Here is a 24,184-nt window from a genome sequence, read left to right as displayed (position 1 = left end):
GGGATGGGGATTCCTCACCCTCCCAGGTACCCAGACTGAGGTATTTCTCCAGATGTTCCTCCTTGTGGCATGTGACAGCCTTGCTTGAATGTCCATTGTATGTTATAAGGATAGGCACTATTATAATCACTGTCCTTGGGCAAACAAGCTCAGGCTTCCTGTTTTCCTTGTTAACCTTATTTCTCCAAATGTTCTCCTGTAGGTGCATCACACAATAGCTGACTTTCAGCCTACACTTGTATCCTCTGTGCTCCGGTCCGGATGATAGATTGCGGTTGGATGGCTTCTCTCCAGGATGCTGACCATCCTTTATGCATGAGCACAGGGCCAGCTCGTCCTCCTTGCATCCAAATTTAGGAAACGAGTGCATTAGCAGCAGATGAGACACGGAGCACCAACATATGAAACCTATCTGCCATAGGTGAGAGGAGTTAACCTGTTTAACAGCTGGGGACACAGGCACAGATCAGAAGTCTTGGCAAAGTGATGGAGTTCTGGCTTTGCTGCGGAATGCGCCTGTTCTCTTTTTCACTCAGCAGAGAGTGTTCTCATCTCTGAGATTTAGGCTGATTGTACATTCAGGCTTTGGTGTCCGTTCTGCACTCCCTGTTTGGTGGCTTCACCCCGTTCTCTTTTGGCTGCACTCTTCAGTCCCATAAGGCACAGTGTTGGCAAATGCTCATTCTGCCACTCCACAGGGGACCCAACTTCTGCGAGTAATACCTTAGCATATTTGCAATTGAATTTTCTTCATTCCAGCCTGGACATGAACGGCTTTTCCTTGCTGACTGTTCAGTCATTGAGCACACGTAACTGACCACAGCATTTTTGTACTTAGCAGAATGCTTTCGGGTCCCATTGAGGTGCTTGGGTGAATGGAGGGTGTGTTGACAGGCAGTGCCAAGCGCTTTCATGCCTCTTGCTCCTCTTTACCTCTGAATGTGGTGCCAGGGTTGAAGAAGACTCTTTTTTTCATAACCTCTGCTAAATCTATAGCCTGCCTCGTTAGCTTAAGCAGCCATCTCTTACTCCTTGGTCTGTCTTTTAGGAGAACCACCACTTAGCACTTAGTAGGAGCTCTGCAGAGTAAGAAGGAAAGATGGAGCAGTCTCCCTCAGGAAACCTTTACTATTCTCCACTCCCACTGAGAGAGAAGAGACGTTTGACTATGAATGACAATTTGACCCATAGGGATGGAGCTCATCCCCTTAAGTTGCACGGATCATGAAGCAGACATTGTTTTTACAAATGCAAGTGAGGTTTTAATCACCGTGTCCTGGCAGATCGTAGTCATTGTACTTGCTGCAGCTGCCTGGGCATTCTGGGCATCACAGGCACTAATATGAGGCAATGCTGTGATAATCACAGAACCATTAGGGCTGGAGAAGACTAAGATTCCCAAGTCCAACTCCAGCCCACCCCCACCATGCCCCCTGCCCATGTCCCTCAGTGCCACATCTCCGTGGTTCTGGAACACCTCCAGGGGCGATGACCTCCCCCAGCCTGTGCCAGTGCCTCACTGCTCTTTCAGAGAAGAAATTGTTCCTAATATCCAGCCTGAGCCTCCCCATGCGTGACGTAAGGCCGTTACCTCTCATCCTATCACCTGGGAGGAGAGTTCTCCTATGTAAAGCTCACATTTGCTTCTAAACATGTTTGGTTACATTTGTTTTCTGCATTTTGCATGTCATTTGGACAAGTAAGTGATGACGTGGGCAGATAGGTGGTTGTTTTAACATCTGGGGGCAAAAGAAGGAAATGCAGTGTAGGGGGTGGGTGAATTATCCATCAGGTGAGAAAGTCGAGGCGACTGCTGCTCCTGAAGGTCTGCGTGTTATTTCTGCTTGCTTTACCCCTCTGTAATGCAATGGACATCGCAAATCTCCCCTCAGCCTCGGACAGCGTGTGTTTCATAGCAATTAAGAGGAAGCAGCTTTGTCTTTCATGTTTGATAGTGTGCGCGCACGCATTCCCCCCTTCCTCGTCTTGCAGCCGTGCTATCGCTGACAGTATGACAGAAAGTGTTCAGCGCACAGAACTATTAAAGACGTAGCTCAGATGGTGCTGATGGGAGGATGACATCCCCTGAATAATTTATTTTAACAGAGAAGATTTGTAACGCTTAAGTATTAGCAGAACTCTTTGTTTTAACTCTTTAAGGGGCGGATCGCACATTAGGCCAAGCAGTGGCTGGCCTGTTTGAGCACGCAGTGGGCATCTGCTGTCAGCCAAAGCCACCGGGTCCCTTGGAATTTTCAAGCACTCGGTCATGGTTGGTTTGAGGTCCTGAGGTTTGCACAGGAGCCTTGTAGTGTCAATCATGGGGCTGCTATGGCTGCTATCAGAGCCAGAGCACTTAGTGTGCAGGGTGTAGATTTGCAGGCCCAAGGCTTGCTGTGCCAGGAGGAGCTCAGCAATGGCCCTGCCATTGGTTCCTTGCATACATTCAGTGGGAGCTTTGTGCAGGGGACATCCTTGCATACCAGCAAACGAGCCAAGTTTCCAAGCTTAATCTGGCAGAAATACAGTAAGAAGGTAGAGAACGGCTCTAGGGGGATTTATCAGTTTTATTCTTGGTTTCAGTGTTAAAAGGTCAAGATCATTTCTGTGATGATTACCGAAGAGGTCTCTTCCTCCCTCCTTTGTTTACGCACAAGGCATTGCACACAGAGAAACAAATGCTGTGGTCAGGCTCCTGGGATCAGTTCCCACTGCAGTTAAAGGAAGTTCCCCACAGACAGCAGGCCCAGAACCTGGCCCATACAGGATGAGCAAAGCCATTACTGAGGTTGCTGTGTCCACACCACGCATTCCCCAGGCAGCTGCTCCTTCCCAGAGGGGTCAGGGCTGATTCTCAAGCAGCATTTCTCTCCTGCAGTCCCATTGCTTTCCAATAGCTGATACTGCTCAGATTTTTTCCTCAGTTCCAATTTTTGGGGGCATTAGCGATTACTTCCAAACGTTTCAAACTCAGCGGGGGTTTCCAAAAGCTGTATTGCCTCCAGAGGAAACGACCCAAAGAAATTCAGAGCTAGATTTCCAAGGCATGGCTAAACTAAGCCCGACAGCTACGATTGCTTCTAGGCAGATTGCAAGTCCCTGCACTAAGGTAGGGCAGTGACCACTGTGTCACTGTGAAGGACATCCTTCACTGAGTGCCTTCACTTTGGGTGGGAGAGGCTGGCAACGCTGAAAGCAGCGTTAACAAGTGTTAGCAATCGTAGTAACAAACAGATTATTTGTTAATGAATGTACACGCGCTCACAGGTTCCCAGGCTTAAATGAGACTGATCTTTTCCATGTTTCCTGTCGTGGTTCGAGGTGGTTTTCATGTTGCTGTGTCCTCTGCTGCCTCAGTGTTTTGACTGCTCGTTTCTGAATGTCTTCATGCGGTGATGTTACTGCCCAGGTTATTCAGCGCATCTGAGAAATGGTTGGTTGAGTAAGAGGTTTCTTGGTTTCAGCCAGAAAAGAAATACTACAAAGTCTTCAGAAAGTGGCTTTTATGAAGAAAGGCTCCTATGTGCCATAAAAAGCAACCAGAAGGGACTCTGGGTGAGACTTAAAAGGACTTAGCGTAGTGTCATAGAATCGTTTGAGTTGGAAGGGACCTCTAAAGGTCACCTGGCCCCACGTGCTGTCAGCAAGCAGCGGGCTGTCCTGCTGGCCTTCCCCAGCCACTGCAAAAGTCCTGGTTGGTGCCACCAAGGTCTGCATGGACACGTCCTCTCCCACCCCTCCGTGGAGTTCTGGGCTGGAGAGACGCAGCAGCTGCCGCAGAGTGCAATGAAACAAGGCTTAGGCCAGGGAGCGAGGGGGAAAACCATAAGGAGAGGGTTATAAAATTATCGGGCCTGTAAATTCCAGATGTGAACCATATGATCTCAAAGCCCTTCCCTCTGTCCTTCTGAAATCGACTCTCTGCTAAGCCTCATCCACGTCTGTCTGCCCTGAGAGCTCGGCTCTCCTGCCCCGGGTCGCACGCACACTGGGCGCCTTGTGCTGGGAGTAAAAGGGCTTTTGAAAAAACATTATGCAACTGATGAAGTGTTTGCTTAGGATTAGGTGCCACAGTTAGTGTAAGCATTAAAAGTGTCTCTGGCCACCGTCCTGCACCGCAACTGCCTCGTGTTTCCTCTCGTCTAAGCTGAAGATGGATGGTAATCTGGTTTGAATGGCTTTTGTCCTGTTCCCAGGGCAAAAAAAAAAAAGAAGAAAGAAAAAGGAATACTTCAGTTTTAAAGGTGGAAACGCATTTAGTGCAGCAATGCTGAGCGTATCAGTATCTGTTGGAGCCGGGCTTGCTGGGAGCACTCGTAGCACAAGTGCAGAGGAGGCGAGTCTGCCTGGAAGTAGTTTGGGGTTTTGTTTTGCAGTGAGGAAGCATCCACGTGTTAGGGGCTGGAATGCAGCTCCATGTGGGAGCCTTTCTGCTTCTGGGCTGAGGCGTGGGGACGTGTGTTGTCTTTCAGAGTACGATCGAGTTACACGCCTCGAGCTTTGCCATAGTAGCAGAGGAAGGGAGAGCACAAAGGTTATGGAAAACAAAACATTAATTTTCTTGACCAGCTGTGTTACAAGCAGAGCGCGGCTTATTTATACCCCTGGCATACCGTCCGTAAATCACGCCTGCTCTCCAGCAATGCATTTAATGAGAACTATTAAATGATTTCACGATGTACTCATCATTACCATCTGATAAAAACCAGCGCTCCCTCCAAGGACCAGGACTTTCCAGTCGCAGCTTTTACACTGGTGGAAGGAGGCTTGGGGAAACAAAGCCCTCAGCAGCGTCAGCCGTGTTCTGCAAACGTCTCCCGGGTACATTGTGTCTGGCAGGATTGATCGTTCCTCGGGCCGAGCTCGGATCCTTTCAGCTTTTAATTAGGGAGATGGGCTGGTGACGTGAATAGCCGTTCGCTTTTATATAATACCTTTCACGTAGAAAATGCCCCGCTCCCATCTCGCTTCCATCAGCCCGTGCAAATCAGAATGGATCGCTGAGGTCGGTGCTGGCCCAGCCAGGCTGGAACCCGGCCCAAGGTGCACAAAGGCAGCGGGAGCTGCAGGGCAGCCACACGCGGGCCGTGCACGCTCCTTGCTCTTGCAAACCAAGATGTGTTTGCTGTTTGTGTGGGCAAATCAGTCTGACGGGACGGATCCGGGCAGCCCTGCGGCGAGACCCCGCTGTGCTTTGTGCATTTCATTCCCTCCAGCCACGACAGCCCCATCCCACGGCCACGAGAAGGTCGGCGTGGCGAGGAGCCCCTTCTGCTCCTGCATCCCACTTCCAGTGGGACAGCAGCATCCACGGCCCTGGATCCTGGCCAGGTTTCCAAAGGGCAAAGCTGGAGCCGATTGCTGAGCACAGCCCTGTAAGGGCTCCTTTGTCAAGGGCATAGTGAAGCATTAAAATCATGGGGATAGCTAATTTATGTGAGAAGGTTTTATATGAATCAATGGGGAAGGCATTGTTGCCCAGAGGCTTGCCCCTCTCTAAGTGTTTAATTGCTAATCAGAGACTGGATTCAGCAGTTCCCATTATCTGATGCTTTCTATCTCAGTCAATAAAACTGGAGAGGCTCATGCTTTGTAACAAAGATGTTTATCTTGCCCACATTTGTGGGAAGCAGCTATCATTTCTTGCTGCAGAGCTTTCATGCTGCAAACACTCGTGACTTAGTTTCAAGCTGTGCTTTGGGAGTGGGGGGCTGGGAGGAGGCTGCCTTGGGCTCCAGGCTTCTTTTGGATTTAGACCTAAATAGCATCTCCCAGATTTAGGCTGGTAAAACCAGGGTCCATATGTTGCCTTGCTCCTCTGCCTCTCTACCATTGGTGACTCCTTCCCCATTCAAGCAACTGGCCGCATTGTCCCACTTAGGGACAGTGGGCATGGTGGTGTTGGGTCGCCAGCTGGACTTGGTGCTCCTAGCAGTCCTTTCCAACCTTTATGATTCGATGAAGTGAAGTCACTGCCAGTGCTGCTGGGCATCAGCACTCTGCAATCGTCTGGAGACCAGCTTAAAGAGTCTTTTATTTCTCCTGGGAAGTAGTAAGTAGTAATGCCTACTGGGTAGGAACCATAAACATGTCAATGGGCTGTAGTCGACCGAAGAGGGAAGATGTCTGTGCAGGTGGTACTGAATTCAGCACACCAGGAGCCCTGTGCGTGGCCAGGCCCTTCAGAGCCACACAGATTTGCAAAGGGGATAGGAAGAGGAGCAGCAGAAGCTCAGGTGCGTGCTTGTTTCCCAGCACAAAATGGGGAGAAACATCAGCTGGGGGGATGCTTGTTCACAAACGGCCATCAGTAAGGTCTTCTGTTGAACAGAGCAGTACTTGGGAAATGCATGCACCAAAAAACCCACCCAAGACAACAAAAGCAACAACAAAACCCCCAAACCCTCAATATAAACTGCGTAATTACTTGTGGCTGTAACCACCCACATGCCATGTTCTCCGAAGCCTTCATGGGCTGGAAATGCACTGTCACTGCAGGTAAAGGTCTGTCAGCATTTCCATGATGACCCCCAATTTCCAGGTTAGCGGTTTTACCCCAGACATGCACCCTGGGCAAAAAAACCACAAATGGGCTCCCAGCTCCAGCTCCCTGACGCCCATGTCTATTAAAAAGTTAGAAACCCTTTACTTTCTTCATGTGCAAACCAAATAAAAAGCAATGTGAGCGTAGGAGCCTCCTACAAGGGGCTCCTAGAGCCACCATGGTGTTCCTTGCATGGGTGCAGTTGCCCTCGCTGTGACATCAGAGTTTCCCAGGAGCTCCATCTGCTCACCAAACCGCTGCTGGGTTTTTCCCAGCAAAGCAAGTTCTCAGGAGTCTGTCCCTGGTCACGGATTTGGGGCTCGCTTTGCACTGTGATCATCCTGCTAATGGCTGACGTGTTTTCAGGGTGGACCATGGCAGTGGTTCGATATAACAGGAAATGAAAAAAAAAAAAAAAAATTCAAATTACCACCGGAAAGCTAATTAGGGGTAGCGTAATTGGGGCCTACTCTTGCAGGAGGCATTGCGCTTTTCTAAGAACGGTGTCACCTCTGCTGCCCCGTGCTGCAGCAGCGCTCCGTGATTGCATTAGTGTTGACTGAAGGCTTGGCTTTGTCAGCAAGTCATTCTCAGGGAAACCAGCATGATTCGTCTGATGCTAATTGCATATCAACCCCCGTGTACTCCAAGGGCAGGTGCTGCCTGACCAACCTTGTTGCTTTTTATGATGGTGTAACTGCATCAGTGGACAAGGGAAGAGCCACTGATGTCATCAGTGAAGCCTTTGGCATGGTACCCCATGACATCCTTCTCTCCAAGTTGGAAAGATCTGGATTTGATGTGTGGACCTTGTCCCTGGTCACTGCAGGGGTTTTTAGACCAGCTGGCCTTTGAGGGTCCCTTCCAACTCAAATGACTCTTATGATTCTACGATACTCTGCATCAATGTTAATTAAACAATTTGCAGGTCCTTTCTCATGTTTTTTGTTTTCTTGTAGTTTCCAGATCTTGAACATTCTCTTAGCATTGCTTGCTGGGTTAGCTGCAAAAGCACTAAAGTCTTTGTCTGGGGTCAGTGTGCTGACCTGTAAAAACTGCCATAGGATGCAAGCAGAGGCTGCAGGTTTAAAATCAGGTTCCAGTGATGGAGGCAGAAGCAGCTTTAGGAACTGTAAATAGTTACAGGCTGGATGGAAAGTTCTTCCTCTACTACTGGCCACGGAAGTAGGAACTTCATCAAAGCATGGGTTTATTTCTAAAGACCAGAGAAACAACTAAGCAGAGTTAGAAAACTGTATCAGAGCCCCTGGAGCCAGGACCCAGGCAGAGGTCTTCCAAAGTCAGAGTTTATGGATTCCCCTCTAGCAATTAATCCATAGTTACGCTTTGTAATTTTAATTTTGCAGACTAGACCACACTTCATAGAACTGGAATTAAGACCCGTGGCACGACAGAGAGAGCTGCTCTCTGCCTGTTTTTATTTCAGGCCTTTTTGTCTCTTGTTCTGTAAGATTTCAAGGCTGGCTCACACTAAACTGATCTCCAGCCAACCAATTTTTTCTCCTGTGAATAATCCTTCACCTTGCTGGTACTGCTTGCTGCGAAGGACAGCAGAGGAGTCACAGTTCCCCTGGCACTGGCAATGGGAGACCTTTGCTTGGCTTTATTTATCACTAATATTAATGAATAATCAAGCCTAGGTAATTACTAACCAAATCACATCAGAGTCTGTATCAAAAGCGTGGCTCTGAGTACAGGGCTGTGGCAAAGCAGTACCAAGGGAGAAATGTCGTACAGCATCTCTGTGCTGAAAGCAGGATAATTGTGAGAGCCTGACATCCGCATTAGCCCAGAGTTCATTTTAGAGATGTTAAATTGGGCGAAAAGGAGAATGGAAAAGAGGTTTGGTAGAAAAAAAATACTACAGCTAAGTGCAGAGCACAGAACCATGCTTATGTGTCAGAAGAGCCAACAGTAACTTAGCGGCCTCCTAAATATCAGAGAAATCTCAGCTCATTCTCCCGGTGACTTCAGAGGGTTATTTTAAGGCATAGATGCCTTTACTTTGCTTTTACTTCAGTTGCAGATCTCCATAAGGGAAGGTTTGAAAATGACTCCTTGCAGCGCGGTCGAAGCGAAGGGTCACGTGGGCGGCAGCTGGGAGACGTGCGGGTTTGGAGATCTGCACAGCCCGTGGATTTTAGCCTCGTTTTTGGAAGCTGAATCAATATTTTGTTAGGTTTTGCAGCAGAAGTACGCCTGGGCGATCAGCATTTTTTCTTCCCACTGGGTTTCTGCAGCTTCGCCTGGGTCACGTTAGCGCTCTTCTTGGAGATTTTCCCTTTCCCGTGACCCATGAAATGATTTCACATCTGATTTTATAGAGCAGTGAAGCTGGCTGGTGGAATTTGCTGGGAGCTGGGGCTGGGGCTGGAATTTGAGGGGTGGGAAGGAAAACACACTCCTTGGATGTCAGGTTGGCACGTGCTGATCTTCTCAGGGGCGATTTTTAAAAGAAATGGAAGAGCACAAGGGGACGCAGAAGGGAGACACAGATGTGATTGTAAGGTCGGAGGAAATGCCTTGCCTTTGAGACTCTCAGAGAGCTCAGCCTGTTTAGTTTGTTGTAAAGGAGATGGGGATTTGATGACAGAGGCAAAGCACTGTCGTGGGGAGAAGAAGCAGGGAACGGAAGGGATCCTTAATCCAGTGGAGAAAGGCATAGCACAGCCAGCAACTGGAGGTGGTAGCGAAAGAACTTAGAAATAAGGTACAAATGTTGGCAGGGGCTCGGCATCAGCACGCACTGCCAAGGGCAACGGTAAAATCTCCATTTGCTGATAGCTTCTTTCTTTGTGGAAAGAAGCGTGTTGGCCAAGCACGTGTTCTGGGACTCCACAGAGGGATTACCGGGTGACGTTTATGGCATGCAGCAGATGGGAAGTCAGGCTGGGTGATTTGTGGCTCCCTTCTGGCCCCGGAAGACATGTGCTGCAAAGGTACCAATTAATTACAAAGTGTGAGTGGAAGCCCAGAGAAGCTATGGGCACCCCATCGCTGGAGGTGCCCAAGGCCAGGCTGGATGGGGCCCTGGGCAGCTGAGCTGGTGCCTGATTTAGGGGTTGGCAGCCATGCCTGGGGTAGGGGGTTGGAACAGGATGATCTTTGAGGTCCCTTCCAACCCAAGCCATCCTATCAGCCTGTGATTCTAGAACTGTATGAAACCTTTGACTTCTTTCTGTTAGGGGTGCCAGATGTTGCAGCCAAGGGGTACCTCACTGTCCAGGCTGAGCACATTCTTGGGGCAGTGGTGGCTCTGGGCCCTCCGTGCTGGCTGCCATTAGGAGCAGCAGAAGGGCTGTGGTGACACCTGCCAGATATCCCTGGGTGTGAGCACTGCCACTCTGAGAAGTGGTCCCAATGGGGATGGATCAGCCCTGTAGGGGCATGTAGGGTCATTCAGGACCTCCTTGGTAACGGTGCTGCTCGTCTTGACCTCACAGGAGCTGCTGGACAGAGCTGCACAGGCAGTTTGGGGTCACTTAGTGCAAGCAATAATAAAGAGAAATGACATATGTATTTTTATATGGATATATAGATAGATGTACCTGCATATGTTTGATGTGGGCATTGTTCAGCTGCAGACCAAGAGTGGCAATGGATACATCCTGTCTGACTGTGTGACACTGGGTCACCGTGGGGCATCTTTAACCCATACCAGACTGTTACTCCATTCACACATACACAACCACAAAGCCTGCAGAGTTAACGAGCTACTCGTGCCAAACGTGTGCGATGCTTACGTTCTTGTTGTCTTCTCCAAACTTTCCCATTTCTATGAACTTTGGACAACTCCGTGGTGCCCTTCTGTTTCCATCCAGGGTGAAGGCATGAAACGGGAGCGAGGTGCACCAGCCAGGCTGGGGGAAGGTTTTCCATTAGCTGCAGGTCTTAATTTATGGTGGGAAAGCAACAGGCAATTAAACCCCTTACACTACCGGGCATTAATGTATAGCGCTTTAAGTTAGAACATTTCCTTTAATGTTTTACTTAATGAAGATGAAGTCTCTCTCTTTATGATCTAAGAAGCCCTTTCCACACAAGGGCTTGAGGGGTCTGTTTCAGAAACACCTTTATTTCATGTTTATGCCCACATAGCACACAAACTAAGCCCGCATTTCAAGCTGCTGCTTAATTGCTGGCTGGGAAAAAGCACGAAGGGCTGATGGGCCCTGCATGGATTTCTCTGTGCTGTCCTCAGTGCAGTCTGAAAAGGTTTGAGGGTTGTTTTATTCTACTTTTTTTCTATCTCACAGACAAATATCTCCGCCCTCAGATGCCTTGTGAGAATTCAGCAGTCTGTGCAGAGTGCAGCCTCCTGGGCTGCTCCACCTCCAGCACAAAGCGACGCTTTGATGTATTTTAAGCAGCAGCTTTTCTCAAAGGTATGGAGCACGCTGTGTAAATAAACTTCATTTCAAGGCAGGTTAGGTTACAGAAGCAGCTCGTGCGCAGCTAAGACCCGTACTGGGGGCCTTTCATTCTCCAGAGGATTAGTCTTCACCTGAAGGTGATGCAAAGGGAAGGAAATAGTCTCAGCGGATAAAAGCAAAAGCTTTGAGACCAAGAAGGTGAAGCAGTCTCAAAGCCGCTGCTCTTCTTTGCCTTTTTTTTCCTTTGTATTAGAAGTGGTTGTTTACTGCTTTAATATTTAAGAACCATAGCAAGCTTGGTCTGATCTGAAGAAGTGGCATCCCTAAGCTGGCCTCAGCCCCACTGCGCCAGCAGGGACCCCAGCTTTGGCTTGGGGTTGATGGTCGTGCCCACAGCGAGCTGGCTGCCTCCATTGGTAGGACAGGAGGCGATGGCCTCGAGCTGCACCAGGAGAGGCTCAGGTTGGATATTAGGAAAAATTTCTTCTCAGAAGGAGTGATGATGCACTGTCACAAGCTGCCCAGGGAGCAGTGGGGGGGGTCACAGTCCCTGGAGGTGTCCCAGAGCCGTGGGGATGTGGAATTGAGGGACATGGGCAGTGGTGGGTTAGGGCTGGCACTGCACTTGCAGATCTCACAGACTTTTTCCTACTGTAGTGGTTCTGTGATTCTATGAAATCTGGAATGATTTACTTGGAAACAGAGCGAAATCCCTGCTGACTGGCTGGGGACCTCCTAGAAGATGTCGGTGGGAGCAGGCTCTTGCTGAGCCTGCACCGTGGGCTGCAGCCCCGGTGGGTCGGACACAGCCTTCAGCTGAGGAGCAGAACTGGGAGCTGGAAGGAAGGAGGTGGAAACCTGCAGAGGGCCGGGAGCCAGCAGCGCCGGGGATTTAATCCTTACACTAACACTGTTGGCTTAGCATGCTTTCCCTAATCCATTCTTAAGCACAAACGTAGATAGATGTGGTTTGACGCCGTCAGCCCCACGCTCCCTGGCACGTCCTGCCCAATGCCAGGACCCCTTCCTACACAGGGCTGCGTTGTTTTCTGTCCACTTTGCTCCCCAGACAGGCCCTGTGCAGTGATTCAGAGGCTGCAGGCACCCAGCACAAGGCTCACTGTTCTTCTTGGTGCTAAGGAAGGCCCAAAGCAGAGCTGCTGATGGGCTCCAACCCTTTGGGCAGCTGCGGCAGCGCCGTGAGCTGCATCTGTGGGAAACTGTGTGCCCACATCACACCTTGGTGATGTGCACTCAGCCTTTTTCCTCACTTGGATGCAATCCCTGCTTTTGTAACAAAAAAGGCAGAGGTTGCAAAGAGTTCCGAATAATCCGTGGGACATGATGATTTAATTGTAGAGTTCAGAGTAAGTGAGGAACCATCTCACGATGTTATGAAATGGAAATGGCAGCAGCAGTGGGTTTCTAGCATGGATTTGTTATTTCACAGAAAAAAAATCATACTGTATTAGCACCGTCAAGGGAAAGCTTCATTGCTGTGGGCACAGTGCAGATAGGAAAGGATATTCCCTCACCCAAAAGTTCATTGCCATTAATCCAGAAGGTGCTGTGAAAATTCATTGACAGGTTGCAGGTATTGTTTGCCCAGGCAGGTGGATTCTTTCCGCCCTGCACGGTGGAAAGGGAGGAACCTCAGCATGCAGCCATGCAAGGAGAAGGTTGTGAAGGTCTGACTTATGGAGCGGTGTGAGCAAATGAGCCAGAATTTGGAATAACCGTGGCAAAGTTTACACTCTAAAAGGGGCAGCAGTTTCTGAGAAGTACCCCCATGTTACTTCAGTTGAGTAAGCACCATCAGATGAGATACCCTGCCATCCGTAGGGTAGCTCAGGCTTGTTGGGTGGGAATGCTGTGTCTCATTTAGAGGGTCACATTATCAGTGCAACTTTGGCCTAACGCTTCTTAAATTGACGGCTGGACTAGAGGATCTCAGAGGTCTTTTCCAGCCTTACTGATTCTATGACTCTATGAAGTCACGTTTCTCCCAAGGGCATTCAAATTCTTAAACTGAGACTTCACTCCCCGATAATCCACAAAGCTCCTTTCTTGCCAGTACCCAGGACTACCAGATTTCTGCAGCTTTAACCTCTCCGCGGTGCTGTGCAGATGTGGAAGCCAGCATTCACTTTGCACATTTAACATGGATTACAGAAAGAACGTGTTAAAGGAAAGCAATGAAATACTCTCTTCAGAGAAGGTCTGCAGGAGCACTGAACGGAGTTTGTTGAGCTTCAGACTCAGCCCTTGGAATCGGCCTTTGCCACCTTCAGGTAATACTGAGCTCCTTCAATAGCCAGCACCCTGGTGGCATCAAAGGTGCACGTCTGTGTGTATGCATGCACAAAGAACATGCTTGTGTCCAAATACTTTCTTGGGGGCGTTTAAAATGATTTTCTACTGGATGGAGTGAGGTCACTTGGCACAACCACGCAGGTCACCAATAATTAATCCAGGCAGGCAGCGCTGGGTCTCACAGTGCTTGCAAACACCCTGTTCGCCTGGAGGCTTTGGCAAAGCAGGGGCAGCCCTCAGATTTCCTCAGCAAACAGCAAACGTGCATTTAACTTTTGAGGAGGAGAGGGAGACTTGCTGCTATTGAAACCATCTGTGCTGCCCTTGCACTGCAGCGCTAGGTGCATCCACGTGTCAGCGCAGAGCGGCCGATCCCGCAGCTCAGCCCTGCATACTGACAGGCCCAGGGTTTAGTGCAGGTGGCCACAGTTTGCATCTCTCACTGGGAGTCTGGAGAGACCTCAGTTTAGGGTCTGTTCAATGCAATACTTTGAGAAGGATTTGCAGAACCCAGTGCTTTGTGTGCTTTAGCGAGCCTGGCTGCTGGACGGCGTCCCTTGGTACAGCTGCACAGGTGCTCTGGTGCAGGTAGCAGGGTGAAAGCAATAAATCTCAGCTCCCATTTACCCTGGACGCTACCAGGCAAAGGGGTTGTAATTCCAGAAGTCCTGTCTGTTTCCTCTAGCTGTATCAGTCAGCCTAGCAATTTATTGCACAGATGTAACAAATACTTTCTTCACAACGCATCCTTGCTGCATGAAAGCTCTGGGCAGCACATCTCAAAACCAGAGCAGGTGGGAGCGCTGCTCCTTGTCCTTCCCAATGATGCCCCGGGCTCTGGGTGCCCGTGGCAGTGCCGGGGGCTGCACATGGGGCAGGTGACCTCTGTGCTCCTCCAGGCTGCACCCCAGCAAAGTCCCACAGGTGGCACCATCAGCCGTGTGCCAGCTGTGCTCGTCGAGGGTTGGTGCAGTAGTTCAAGGCAGTGGGAGGTGTTGGTTGTATACGTTGCTGCCTCTGTCTGTGTCCTATCCACAGCCCGAGCAAACACTGTCAAGACATGTAATCTCCAAAGCTCTTAATCTGGCGTGTCCACATGTGCTGTATTTCCTGAGAGGGAAAATAAAACAGGGACGGGTCAGGGAGAACAGCTGCCCGCGTCCTCAGTGCATGCATTCCGAGGCCGCTGGTCCAACGCGTTGTGCAGGAATGGCAGCACGTGGGGTTTGTCCAGGGAACAGTTCACAACTGCTGCGGGTACATGTGCCCGTGAAGAGGACATGGGTGAGGTTTGTGCTGAGCCTCTCCCAAAATAAGGGCAGTGCCCTCCACCAGCCTCTGGCTGGTGATGTCCTGGCCACCTCCTTTCCTCTCACCCCTAGCTCCCTGTGAACTCCAGCCCAGCGTTCCCTGCGTGCTGAAGTGCACCGCCCGGAGAAGCACTGTACCTGAGCAGGTTTACTCTGCTCAGATAGAACTGCAGCAGCTTAATATGAATGGGAGCAATTAAGAGATGGGCCCACGGGCTTCCCTCAGATGTTAGCAAACAATTTGGCTGTTAATTTCACCGGATTTCATCTGGTGGATGCTTGAATTTCAGTGAGTTGCAGTTAAACACAGTGCGCTTTGTGCACAGTTCTGGGAGGCAAAAGAGGGGAGGTGGAGGTTGCTGCAAGTCTCCAGCATGGGCTTGTGCTCCTGGGGCTCTTGCAGGCGTGTTGGCCAGGGGGAATGGCACAGCAGCAGCAGCAGTGCAAGAGGCATCCTTGGCTCCATGGCTTAAGGTTGGGACTCTTTGTCCACCTCTGCGAGCACTGTGTTCTGCTTTGGGCAGAACAAGAAAGACCCACAGAGATGTGGCATTGAGGGACATGGTCAGCGGGCATGGTGGGGGTGGGTTGGGGTTGGGCTTGGTGATCCTAGAGGTCTTTTCCAGCTTGAATGACTCCATGATTCTATAATTCTATGCGAGCCATTGCAGCGGCTCTCCAAAAACTGGCGTTTGAACCAGAAAAAACCTCTCTCTCTATTCTGAGGGACATCTGGCTGTGACATGAGGGATGAGGTACAGTCCCCTGAAGCTCTGGGACCTGCTCCAGCCCTGGGTGCGTTCTCCAGGTGCCTTCCTTTCGTGCTGCTTTGGCTCCCATCGCAACGCCAGGAGATGTGCTGCACAGGCATCCATCAGCTGCACGTCGGTGCGCTGTCAGTCACCGGGATTTATTTGGATTTTCAGTGCTGAACTGATTAAATTGCACATTCAGTGAAAGCGAGAGTTTCACTCCGAGCACCGACTGAAATTATTGCATCTGTCCAAAGACACCAGCAAAGGTTAACGGTGTCTGTTTACATTCCTCGTAAAGAAAATCTTGTTAAACTCTGTCTCACATATTTTACAGCCGTGGTAAGAGCCCCCGAAGAATACGTTGTCAGGGGGAATGGTTTTAATCTTTTTTTTTTTCATCTAATTTGGTGCAGCAGGAGTGTACGCTGCTTAATTGGGGAGTCAGCAGGAATTCTGTGTTGTGACACAAAGAGATTCCTTGTGCAAACACAGGGAGCTTTGGTGGATGGTCTTTGCTTGCTGTCTTGCTGGAAAGGTCAGTGATTGTGGGACGTGCAGCGCTAGGGACCAGGTTTGCCAAATGACCGCAGCCTCGCACATTGGAATGCGAGATCATTTGTCTTTTTCCCCTTAGCTTGTGTGCCTTGCTCTGTCCCTGCCTGTTGTTTTTCCTACCCACCCCTATTTTAAAGAACTACACGAAAGCTGATTTTACTCCGTGATAACGACTGTGCGTTGATCGGTTCCCATCTGCTCTTCTCCAAAGACAAGTTTCTGCAGGTCTCGGGTTGATCCAAGCCATGGAGCTGCTTTCACCCCGTGGCCATCCCTGTCCTTAATGGTACCTCCATTTACACTTCTGTGTGCTGAACCACACTGAGAGCCATCTACCTATGGAGCGTGGCCTATGGAACAGACCTGCCCCAGGGGAAGTCTGACCCAGGCAGTGAACGAATCCCCTTGGCCCTGCAGAATTTCTCTGCCTTGTGGTCTGGGCTTTGGCTCTGTGCTTCACCAGGAGGAAGCCAGCTGTGTGCTGGTAGCCCTGCTCCCATGCTGGAGGTCTTCTCACCAAGTGACCGTGTGAAGAGGTGAAAGGGCAGAGCTGGCTCTCTGCTCCTGCAGTTCCCTTGGTGCTGAAGCACTGACCTGAACCAACCTGTTTGGGATGGGTGGAGGATCTGGCACCTGGGGCCATGGAGAGCTGCTGGGCTCTTGCAGCACTGACCCGTGGGCAGAGGGAGGAGGCAGGTCATGCCCCAGGGATGCCCTGATGGACAAGAGTACTACCAAGCCTCCAGCTCCCACCCACCCCTGGAGGCCCTGGGTGGGGGCTCTTCTAGGGCCATCAGTGCTGGAGCAGATGTAAGGGCACCAAAACCCCACATTTGGGGTTTTCTGCTGGGGAAATGCCTGAACCCCTGGGAAGGCCGGAGGAGCACCCGCTGCCAGCCCAGCTCATCCTGCAGCCCCTCGGTGCCCAGGTCCCCATGGTTCCATAGCACAGTTTCTAACAACAAGCTTTGTTTGGCTGCATTTGGAGCGTTGCTTCTTGGCATTGCTGTTTGGCGATTGCTGCTCGCAGTTTCCCTTTGACAGATGCATAAAAGAGCCAGGAGAAAAACCCAGAGCTGCTTGGCTGTGAACACACAGCCGTGTCCTGCAAGACCAAGGCAGTGACCACACGAAACAGCTCCAGGAGTGGCACCGATGGGGGCTCAGCTCTGGGACAAGCAGGGAAGCGTGTGTTCTTCCAGGGCTCTGCCTTCTGATGCAGTCCAGCCCACAGTCCTTGCTGGAGCCAGGTGACACGCGTGCACGTGGCCTGGCCCTGATCTGCAGTAAGGGTTGCATTATCAGAGCCTTGTTCCCTTCTTCACTTTGTTCCACTTTATAGATCTGTGTATCTCTGTGCCAGCCCCTGCCTCAGCACACAGGTGTGTACAGGGCATTCCTTGATCAGCTGCATTAAGAAGCTGAGTTACAGGTGGGTTTCTGTACTGTCAGCACAGATCTCAACTGCAAAATCCTCTCAATAGGTCAAAGAGGGCAACGTGATTGAAGGAGTCTGGCAGTTTTCCTTTCCAGCAGTTCTTAACATTTCCCTCTAGTGTATAAGCGAGGGAAGAAACATTTTTCAAGGTGTAAGATGGAAAGAAGTTCTGTTCGTTACATTTTTGAATCCCCACTGAGATTAAGGATTATTGCCAAAAAAAAAAAAAAGGAAGAGTATTTTACCATCCTGGTATTTCTGTAGTCATAAAAGACCCTTGGTTAAATCCCAGAGGGAGCAATGATTGGTGCGTAAGGGGTGGAGATGCACAGGATTTTTGCTCTTTATATTTTAAGGTTTTTCTCCATACTGTTTTATAACTTGCTTTGCCATCAGCAATCAAAATCCTCCTTTGGTTGAGGAAAACCTAAACATCCTCATAACTGCGGCTCCTATCGCACCCCAGCCCTGGAACAAGATAGAACTTGGAGAATTAACTAAAGACCCATGGAATAACCTTCCACCTCCATGCATCCAATGGGAAATGCATGTTCCCTGCTGGGAAAATGGCCCCTGACAGGAGCCCAGAGCGACAGGAGCTGGACATGAGGGCTCTCACTCTTTCCCAAAGGAAAGCCATTAAGCGTATAAAATACATATGTTTTCTGTTCAGCAGCTGTTGGGTTTCTCAGCCCAAGGGCCATAAGAGGGCCGCGAGGTTTGGGAAATCGACCCGGGCTCTTTCTGCCTCTCCCAGCCAGGAATGCTGCTGAATCAGTGAAATGGGATTGTGCATCTGCAGGCCGCTATCTTCAGTTAAATCCCTGGTGAGCATGGCTTTGAGCTGCTCCGCTCCCAGGTCTTGACGGCGGTGACCGCGAGTCTGGCTCTTTTTGATGGAAACCACCACCACCGGATTTGCAAAATTCAACCCCAGCAGATCCTCCCCATTCACTAAAGCTGTGTGCAGACCTTGCTTGTTTCTAGGTCAGAAGTGGATTCTTCCTTTCCTTGCCTATTTCTAGAGGAAAAACTATGGGAGACAAATGGTTTGCTTAATTTCGTAGGTTCGTAGGCGTGCAGTCAAGTGAGACCCAGGCTCGGCCGAGGGCTCCATCTGGGCCCTGAGCCCAGCCAGGCTCTGTGGGCAGGAGCAGGAGGACCCAGTGGGCAGGCTGCTCTTGCTCACGGTCCCCTCTATCTCCTTCGCAGGCCCTGTGATGAAAACCACCCCCAGGTGAAGCCTGACGCCTATGTGAACAACCTGGCCGAAGCGGTGGACACGATCCTCAGCCAGATGTAGGAGCAATGGTGCTGCAGAGAGCTAAGGGACGAGGACGGGGCCTTGCACGTGGCATGGCCACCGGCTGCTGCGTCCTCTCTGTGTCTGCTCTCTGTCTCCCAGGAGTGCAGAACACCCGTGCTTCTGAACGGTTCACTCAAGGTACTAAACCAAGGCACTAACCTCAACAGAGGGAACACTGAACTCTCTGCGTGCATTTTGAGCTTCCTTCCCCTCGGTGCCATCCAAGTGCCAGCACAGCCCTTGAGGGTGGCTTTTGGGACGAGCATGTCTCTGAGGGGCATGGAGAGCAACCCTGCCCTGTGGAGTTTGGCTGGGTACTGGTGTGCTTCTACAGTGCACTGGTGGTCATCCTACGGGCATCCCAAAAACCCTGTGGGACTGCCCGAGCACACTGGGCAAGCCTGTGGTTGCATTTCCATCCCGGTTTCCAGCACCTCTCTGGCGCTGGCCTGGGTTAGAGCACAGAAATTCAGGAAAGCTATGACAAATTACTGAATAATTGTGTCATCATGTCGCTAATAAACACAATTCCATGAATCTAGCCCTGCTGTTGTAGTTGTGTTCAGTTGGATCAGCACCCGCCAAGGGTCTGTACGGGACCTCCCCAGCAGGGGCCAATGCCTTCTCCTTCCCCTCACAGGGCAGCCTGTGAGGTGAGCAGAGAGGGCTGCTTGCTCCAAACAGAAAGAACTGGAGATTTGGGATGGCTTCCCCACCATCACCGTCTCTGGATGGTGTTTGCAACCTTTTAAAGTCAAAAGCTTTTGAGCGCCGTCAGCAGCTCTGCACCCCTTGGATTTTAGGCAAGACGTTGTGCCTTGGAGTGGAATGGAATGAGACCACGTGGATTTCAACCTGCTTCTGGCCTCCTGAGGGACCTCGGAAAGGTTATTTAAACACAACGTGCACGTGTGCGTACGTACAGCCTGCTGCCTGCATCCAGCTACTGCTGTCTGAGCGCAGGATGGGGGTCAATGACAATTCCAGATGGGTTTCCAGCAGCCCACAGAGCTGAGGTGACCCCAGGCACCGACGCACGGCTCCGCGGTTCTGCACCGGGTGCGTTGCGGAGGCTGCACCCCTTGGGGACGGAGGGGGAATGTGAGCTAGGAGGTCAATGGCAATAAAATAAACTACATCTGGGAAAATGACCTTAGTGGCGTCTCTCGTTCTGTTTTTCTATCTTTTACCCCCGGGGCAGCGGTTCAGCCAAAGTCTACGGCTCCGTGTGCTGGATGCACACACAGAGGATGCTGTAAGCCATGGTCCAGCATTAGGGCTGCAGTGGGCCACGGGGAATTTCTTTTTGATCCTGTAATTCTTCCTTTTTGTCTGTTCTGCCATACCTGCCGTCAGATTAAGGTCAGGCAGACGAACGTGCTGCCAGCTGTCACGAAACTTTTTGGATTGTTTGCTCACTTAAGGAAACGCAGCCGTTCAGCTTTCTGCTTTAAGTAATAAGCGAAGGCGAGGGCCATTGTGCAGGCTGTAGGACACTGCCTGATTTCCCCAGGAAGCAGAGGCCCCGTGTGCCTTCACCTGGGCTCCTTGCCTCGCTCAGCTTCATAGGATATCATTCCCTCTGACCTTAAACAAGAAGCATAAGATACCTCCTGGCGCCAGCATTGCCTCTCTCAGCTCCATCAGAGCACAACGTTCTCCCCCCCGGCACACAGACCCTCCCAGCACCGCGACAGCCCCGACCCACAGCGGCGAGCGGGAGCACAGAGAGGCGAGACGTCGGCCGAGGGCTACGGAACCAGGAAGCTTTATTTACACAGTAAAAGTAACAAGCAATTTCCTGAGACTGAGCTGCTCTAGTGCAATCAAGTCATGGAGAGGGGACAGGTCAGCAGTCTTCTCGCCCGCCCCTGGGGCACGCGCATGCCTCTGTGCTTGTGCGGTGCGCAGAGACGTCGCTACGGCAGGGCAGAGCTTCAGAAGGCTTTTTTTTTGTTGTTGTTGTGTGGGTTGTTTTTTTTTAATTTTTTTTTTTTTTTTTTTTTGGCCATCCTCTTCTTTTGATTTCTTCGACATCAAAAACATAAACTCTGCAAAGCACTGCTACAATCCTAGAATATCCTACGTCAGTCTGTTATCCTGTTCAGCCAGGAGCTTTGAAACAAAGCACTGAAAACACAACGGTATTGGCCAAGGAGGCTATGCTAGAACGTGAAAAATTACAATCTATGTTACAAACACTTCTTCCCGTCTTTTTTTTTTCCAAGATGTAATCTCTCCTAGAACAGGCTTGAAACACGTGCGTGCGTTACCGGTGCTGAGGATTTCCCTACCCAAACCCTTCATTTCCCTACTGCTGCAATCTCACTGCTGATGCCGCGGCCTGAAGTCGTCCTGAAGCCGTCGGATCGGTTCAAGCCTTGAACAAACCACGGGCATCTTCACAACCACGAGCCTGCGAGCAAAGGCCTCGGCCTGCACATCGCTGCGCTCCCACGTCCTGGCAGGGCTTGGCTGCAGGGGTCCCCAGTGTCACGGGTGAGGCCCTCTACCAACGGATCCCGCGGCACTCGCACCGCGTCCGACTACAATCATCAGGATGTCCCCTGGATCTGAGGCACGTACTATATTATATTTAATATTTTTTTTAATTTTTTTTATTTATATATATATTTTTATATATATAAATCCACAACTGTTTTACCTCTACAGAGAGAGAGTTTTTTTTTTTTTTTTTTTTTAAAGTAAGGCTTTCTCGAACTGAAAACAGGTACATGAAATCATACGAAACCAACAGAGAAACACCCAACAGAACACCACTGCGGCCTACAAACCGTCACTGCAGTCTGTGTCTAAGCTAATGTGCCCGGTATAAGGCCATTACTCATTGGAGAAGCGTCTTTAGTAAGGCAAACGGGTTGTGCTGTATGTAAACTGTATGCTACGTCTGTGTCGGGTACGGCTGGCGGCCGCTCGGTCACCGTCCTACTGCATGGGGTGAGCATGTCCTAGGTAGCAGCCCTTGGAGGGAGAAGAGAGCCCTTGTGGTTACAGCCCCACGTGTGCATAGGCGAGCCCTGGGCTCTGCGGGAGCCCGGGGCTGTCACGGGGGTTTGGGACATCAGGAAGACTCAAAGCCAAAATGTGGTTGCATTGCTCTTGGGGACGCAGGCTGGCAGACACCACGTCCCAAAGGGCCTGGGACACGGAGAGCCATCCCAGCTCTGGAGCACAGGCTTCCCGCGAGGGGAGTGCAGCCAGGGTGAGTTGTTTCCAACAACGCATGGAGAGACACTTGAAGAGAGCCGGAGGATTCCCCGAAAGGAGAAGGCCCCAGCACCGCTCTGCAGGGAGCTGAGATGACCGCGGCCGCGCACAGGTGTAGAGCTATGAGCGGATGGGACAGGGGGAACACCCCGTGCCCCCACAGGAAAAAGTGCAGTAACGTAACAGCAGGGATCAGTAAAACCTGCGCCGGCCGCTCTCAGCCTCCTCTGGCTCACGGGCTCCCAGTGGGGTGTCGGACCCCTGCTGAAGGGGTTGGGATCCATTGGGATCTATCACTTCATTTTCCCTTTGTGCTTTTGCAGAGCTTGGGAAATAACCCCAAGGAACCTGCAGAAGATGCCGGAAGCCGCACGTACAGCTTTCCAAAAGATTTAAACAAAAGAAATAAAAAGGGGAGGAAAAAAAAAAAAATAAGGACGTGTCCTTCTAAATCTGTTAGCAAGTGGACAGCTTATTTCGTCGAAGACTGTATCTCGTACAAACGTAATGGTCACTGCTTTATCTGTGCTTTAGCAAGGCACAGCGAGAGGAAAAGCTTTCAGTGCTGCTACCTGAATTTTCAGCATTTTGACAGCTTACTTTTGTCAAGTAATCCTATGGCGTTGGACAGGGACCCACTTCACAGCCAGAGCAAAACGAGCGTGGCAGCCGCGCGATGGTTGGCGAGGGGCCGAGCGCTGCTGGATCCTCATCGGGAAAAGGAAAATGAAAAAACACGTATAAAGCAAAATATCCAGCTCTTACCATCAATACATTCTAGCAAAAATTGTGGTTTCCATCCGATGGCACCGCCAGGCACTGGAGGATCGGTGGCGGCTCTGGGCATCATGGCTGCCCCATCACCAGCCCGGCCTCACCAGCGCGCGGTTGGCAAATCTCAGCTGACTTTCTCTTTCTCCCCCCAGTTTTCCAGTCCTCCCCGGGGGTGTTTTTTTGTTTCCTTTTGTTTTCCAAACAAACGCACGGGTGAACTGGAAGCCATGGCTGGATCCATCAGCCGCGATCCTACATTTTCAGGAGTTGTTTTCTCACTGCCGGAGGCCCAGCCCGACGGATGCGCGTTGTTTGGAGATCCCTGTCCCTCCGGTCTCCAAGGTCTGACAGGCGGTTTTCCCAAACTAGCTGATATCTGGCTACAGTAGTTACAAAGAATTTCAAGATTGACACACACACACGCACACGCACACGGAATTGCTCTAAATACCTGATGAAATTTTGGCAAAGCTGCTTCGTCCCCTCCAGCTGGCAGGGGGACGCCGGCAGCGCGGCACAACCCGCGCTGACCCTCGGGGGACCCTTCCCCACTGCAAGCCCCAGACCCCGGCACGCTGGGCCCCGCGTCCTCAGTTGTTTTCAATCTGTTCGATGTCTATTTCTCCATCCAGCTGGAAGGGGCTCTCGGCGCCCACCCCGCTGCCCCGCCACGGGGTGCCATCCTCCTCCTTCCCGCCGCCCTCGTCGGATTCCTCGCAGGACAGGTCGTCCCGGCTCGCCCCGCGCTCCTCGCCCCGTGTGCGTGGCTCTGGCACTGGGGTGCAGGCGGGGGTCCTGCCCGGCATCACCTCCGGGGAGCGGGGGGCTGTGGTCCATGGCCGGGCGGTGGGGAGCCGCTGGGCGCCGTCCTCCGCCGCGGTGCTAAGGCTGCTAAGGCTGTTGAAGGTCTGGCGGTTCTGCGGAAGGAAGGGGAGAGAAGAGCTGAGAGGGGCACGGGGTGTAAAGGACCAAGACAAAACATTTTCTGACTTTGTGTGGTCGGCTCCTTGGGTGTTTAGGGCTCCTTCTGGAAGGCAAATCTCTGTGCTGTTCTCATGGCTTTCGCGTGAGGGCCCGGGCCAACCCGAAGCTGGAGGACAGAGGACATCCCATTACCCAAAGAGCCCGCCTTGCTCCCAGCATCCTCATCCACGATCCCAGCATAATGAGGCTCATTTGCTTAAGGCTTTTGTTTCTTGTGTACTTTTCATATCCAGGTAAGCTGGGAGTAACTCTACCAAAACAACTTACCCCAGGCTCTTAATGAAGTCAGATCGTCCCTTGATGTATCTCCTGAGAAACTTAGGTTGCAATCTCAGCTACTTTGCACTCCAATTACTTCTCTCAAAATCAGCAGGTGCTGTGCTAGTGAAGCACTGCGGCACAAGAAGCCATTGCAGAGGACTAGATGGACTAGATGACCTCTAAAGGTCCCTCCCAACACAAAGAATTCTATGATTCTATGACTCTAAGTTAAGGGTTGCTCCCTCACACCAGTGCCATTTGTGGCCCTCACCCACCCCTGGGCACATTGCAGGTACCCGGCCCCACCTCGTCCCTTCCCTGT

At 51.0% G+C, this 24,184-nt stretch overlaps 2 protein-coding genes across 10 annotated transcripts in view; one reads left to right on the top strand and one right to left on the bottom strand.

The window, feature by feature from the left end:
* The window catches only part of LHPP (phospholysine phosphohistidine inorganic pyrophosphate phosphatase), a 73,506-nt gene extending 53,740 nt beyond the window's left edge, over positions 1-19,766 (top strand). Inside the window, exons 7-8 of one of the 3 annotated variants that reach the window (XR_002439501.1) lie at positions 10,822-10,950; positions 18,522-19,766. Coding sequence is in view for 1 of the 3 variants with exons in the window: in XM_021399508.1 (XP_021255183.1) it covers positions 18,522-18,612 (91 nt within the window). In the remaining 2 variants the exon portion in view is untranslated. Of the gene's footprint in view, positions 1-202; positions 422-10,821; positions 10,951-18,521 lie in introns of all 3 variants that reach the window. The other 2 variants (XR_002439502.1, XM_021399508.1) reach the window with 2 other exon arrangements.
* Positions 20,368-24,184, bottom strand: part of FAM53B (family with sequence similarity 53 member B) — a 39,565-nt gene continuing 35,748 nt past the window's right edge. For all 7 annotated transcript variants that reach the window (XM_021399501.1, XM_021399504.1, XM_021399505.1 and 4 more), the window contains one exon: positions 20,368-23,534. In XM_021399501.1, the coding sequence (XP_021255176.1) occupies positions 23,208-23,534 (327 nt within the window). In that variant the 3' untranslated portion in view covers positions 20,368-23,207. The remainder of the gene's footprint in view (positions 23,535-24,184) is intronic.

This window comes from Numida meleagris, chromosome 5 (assembly GCF_002078875.1).
Source record: "Numida meleagris isolate 19003 breed g44 Domestic line chromosome 5, NumMel1.0, whole genome shotgun sequence".
NCBI lineage: Eukaryota > Metazoa > Chordata > Aves > Galliformes > Numididae > Numida > Numida meleagris.
The sequence above is the reverse complement of the archived record's forward strand: the minus strand, read 5'-3'. Positions and strand labels throughout refer to the sequence as shown.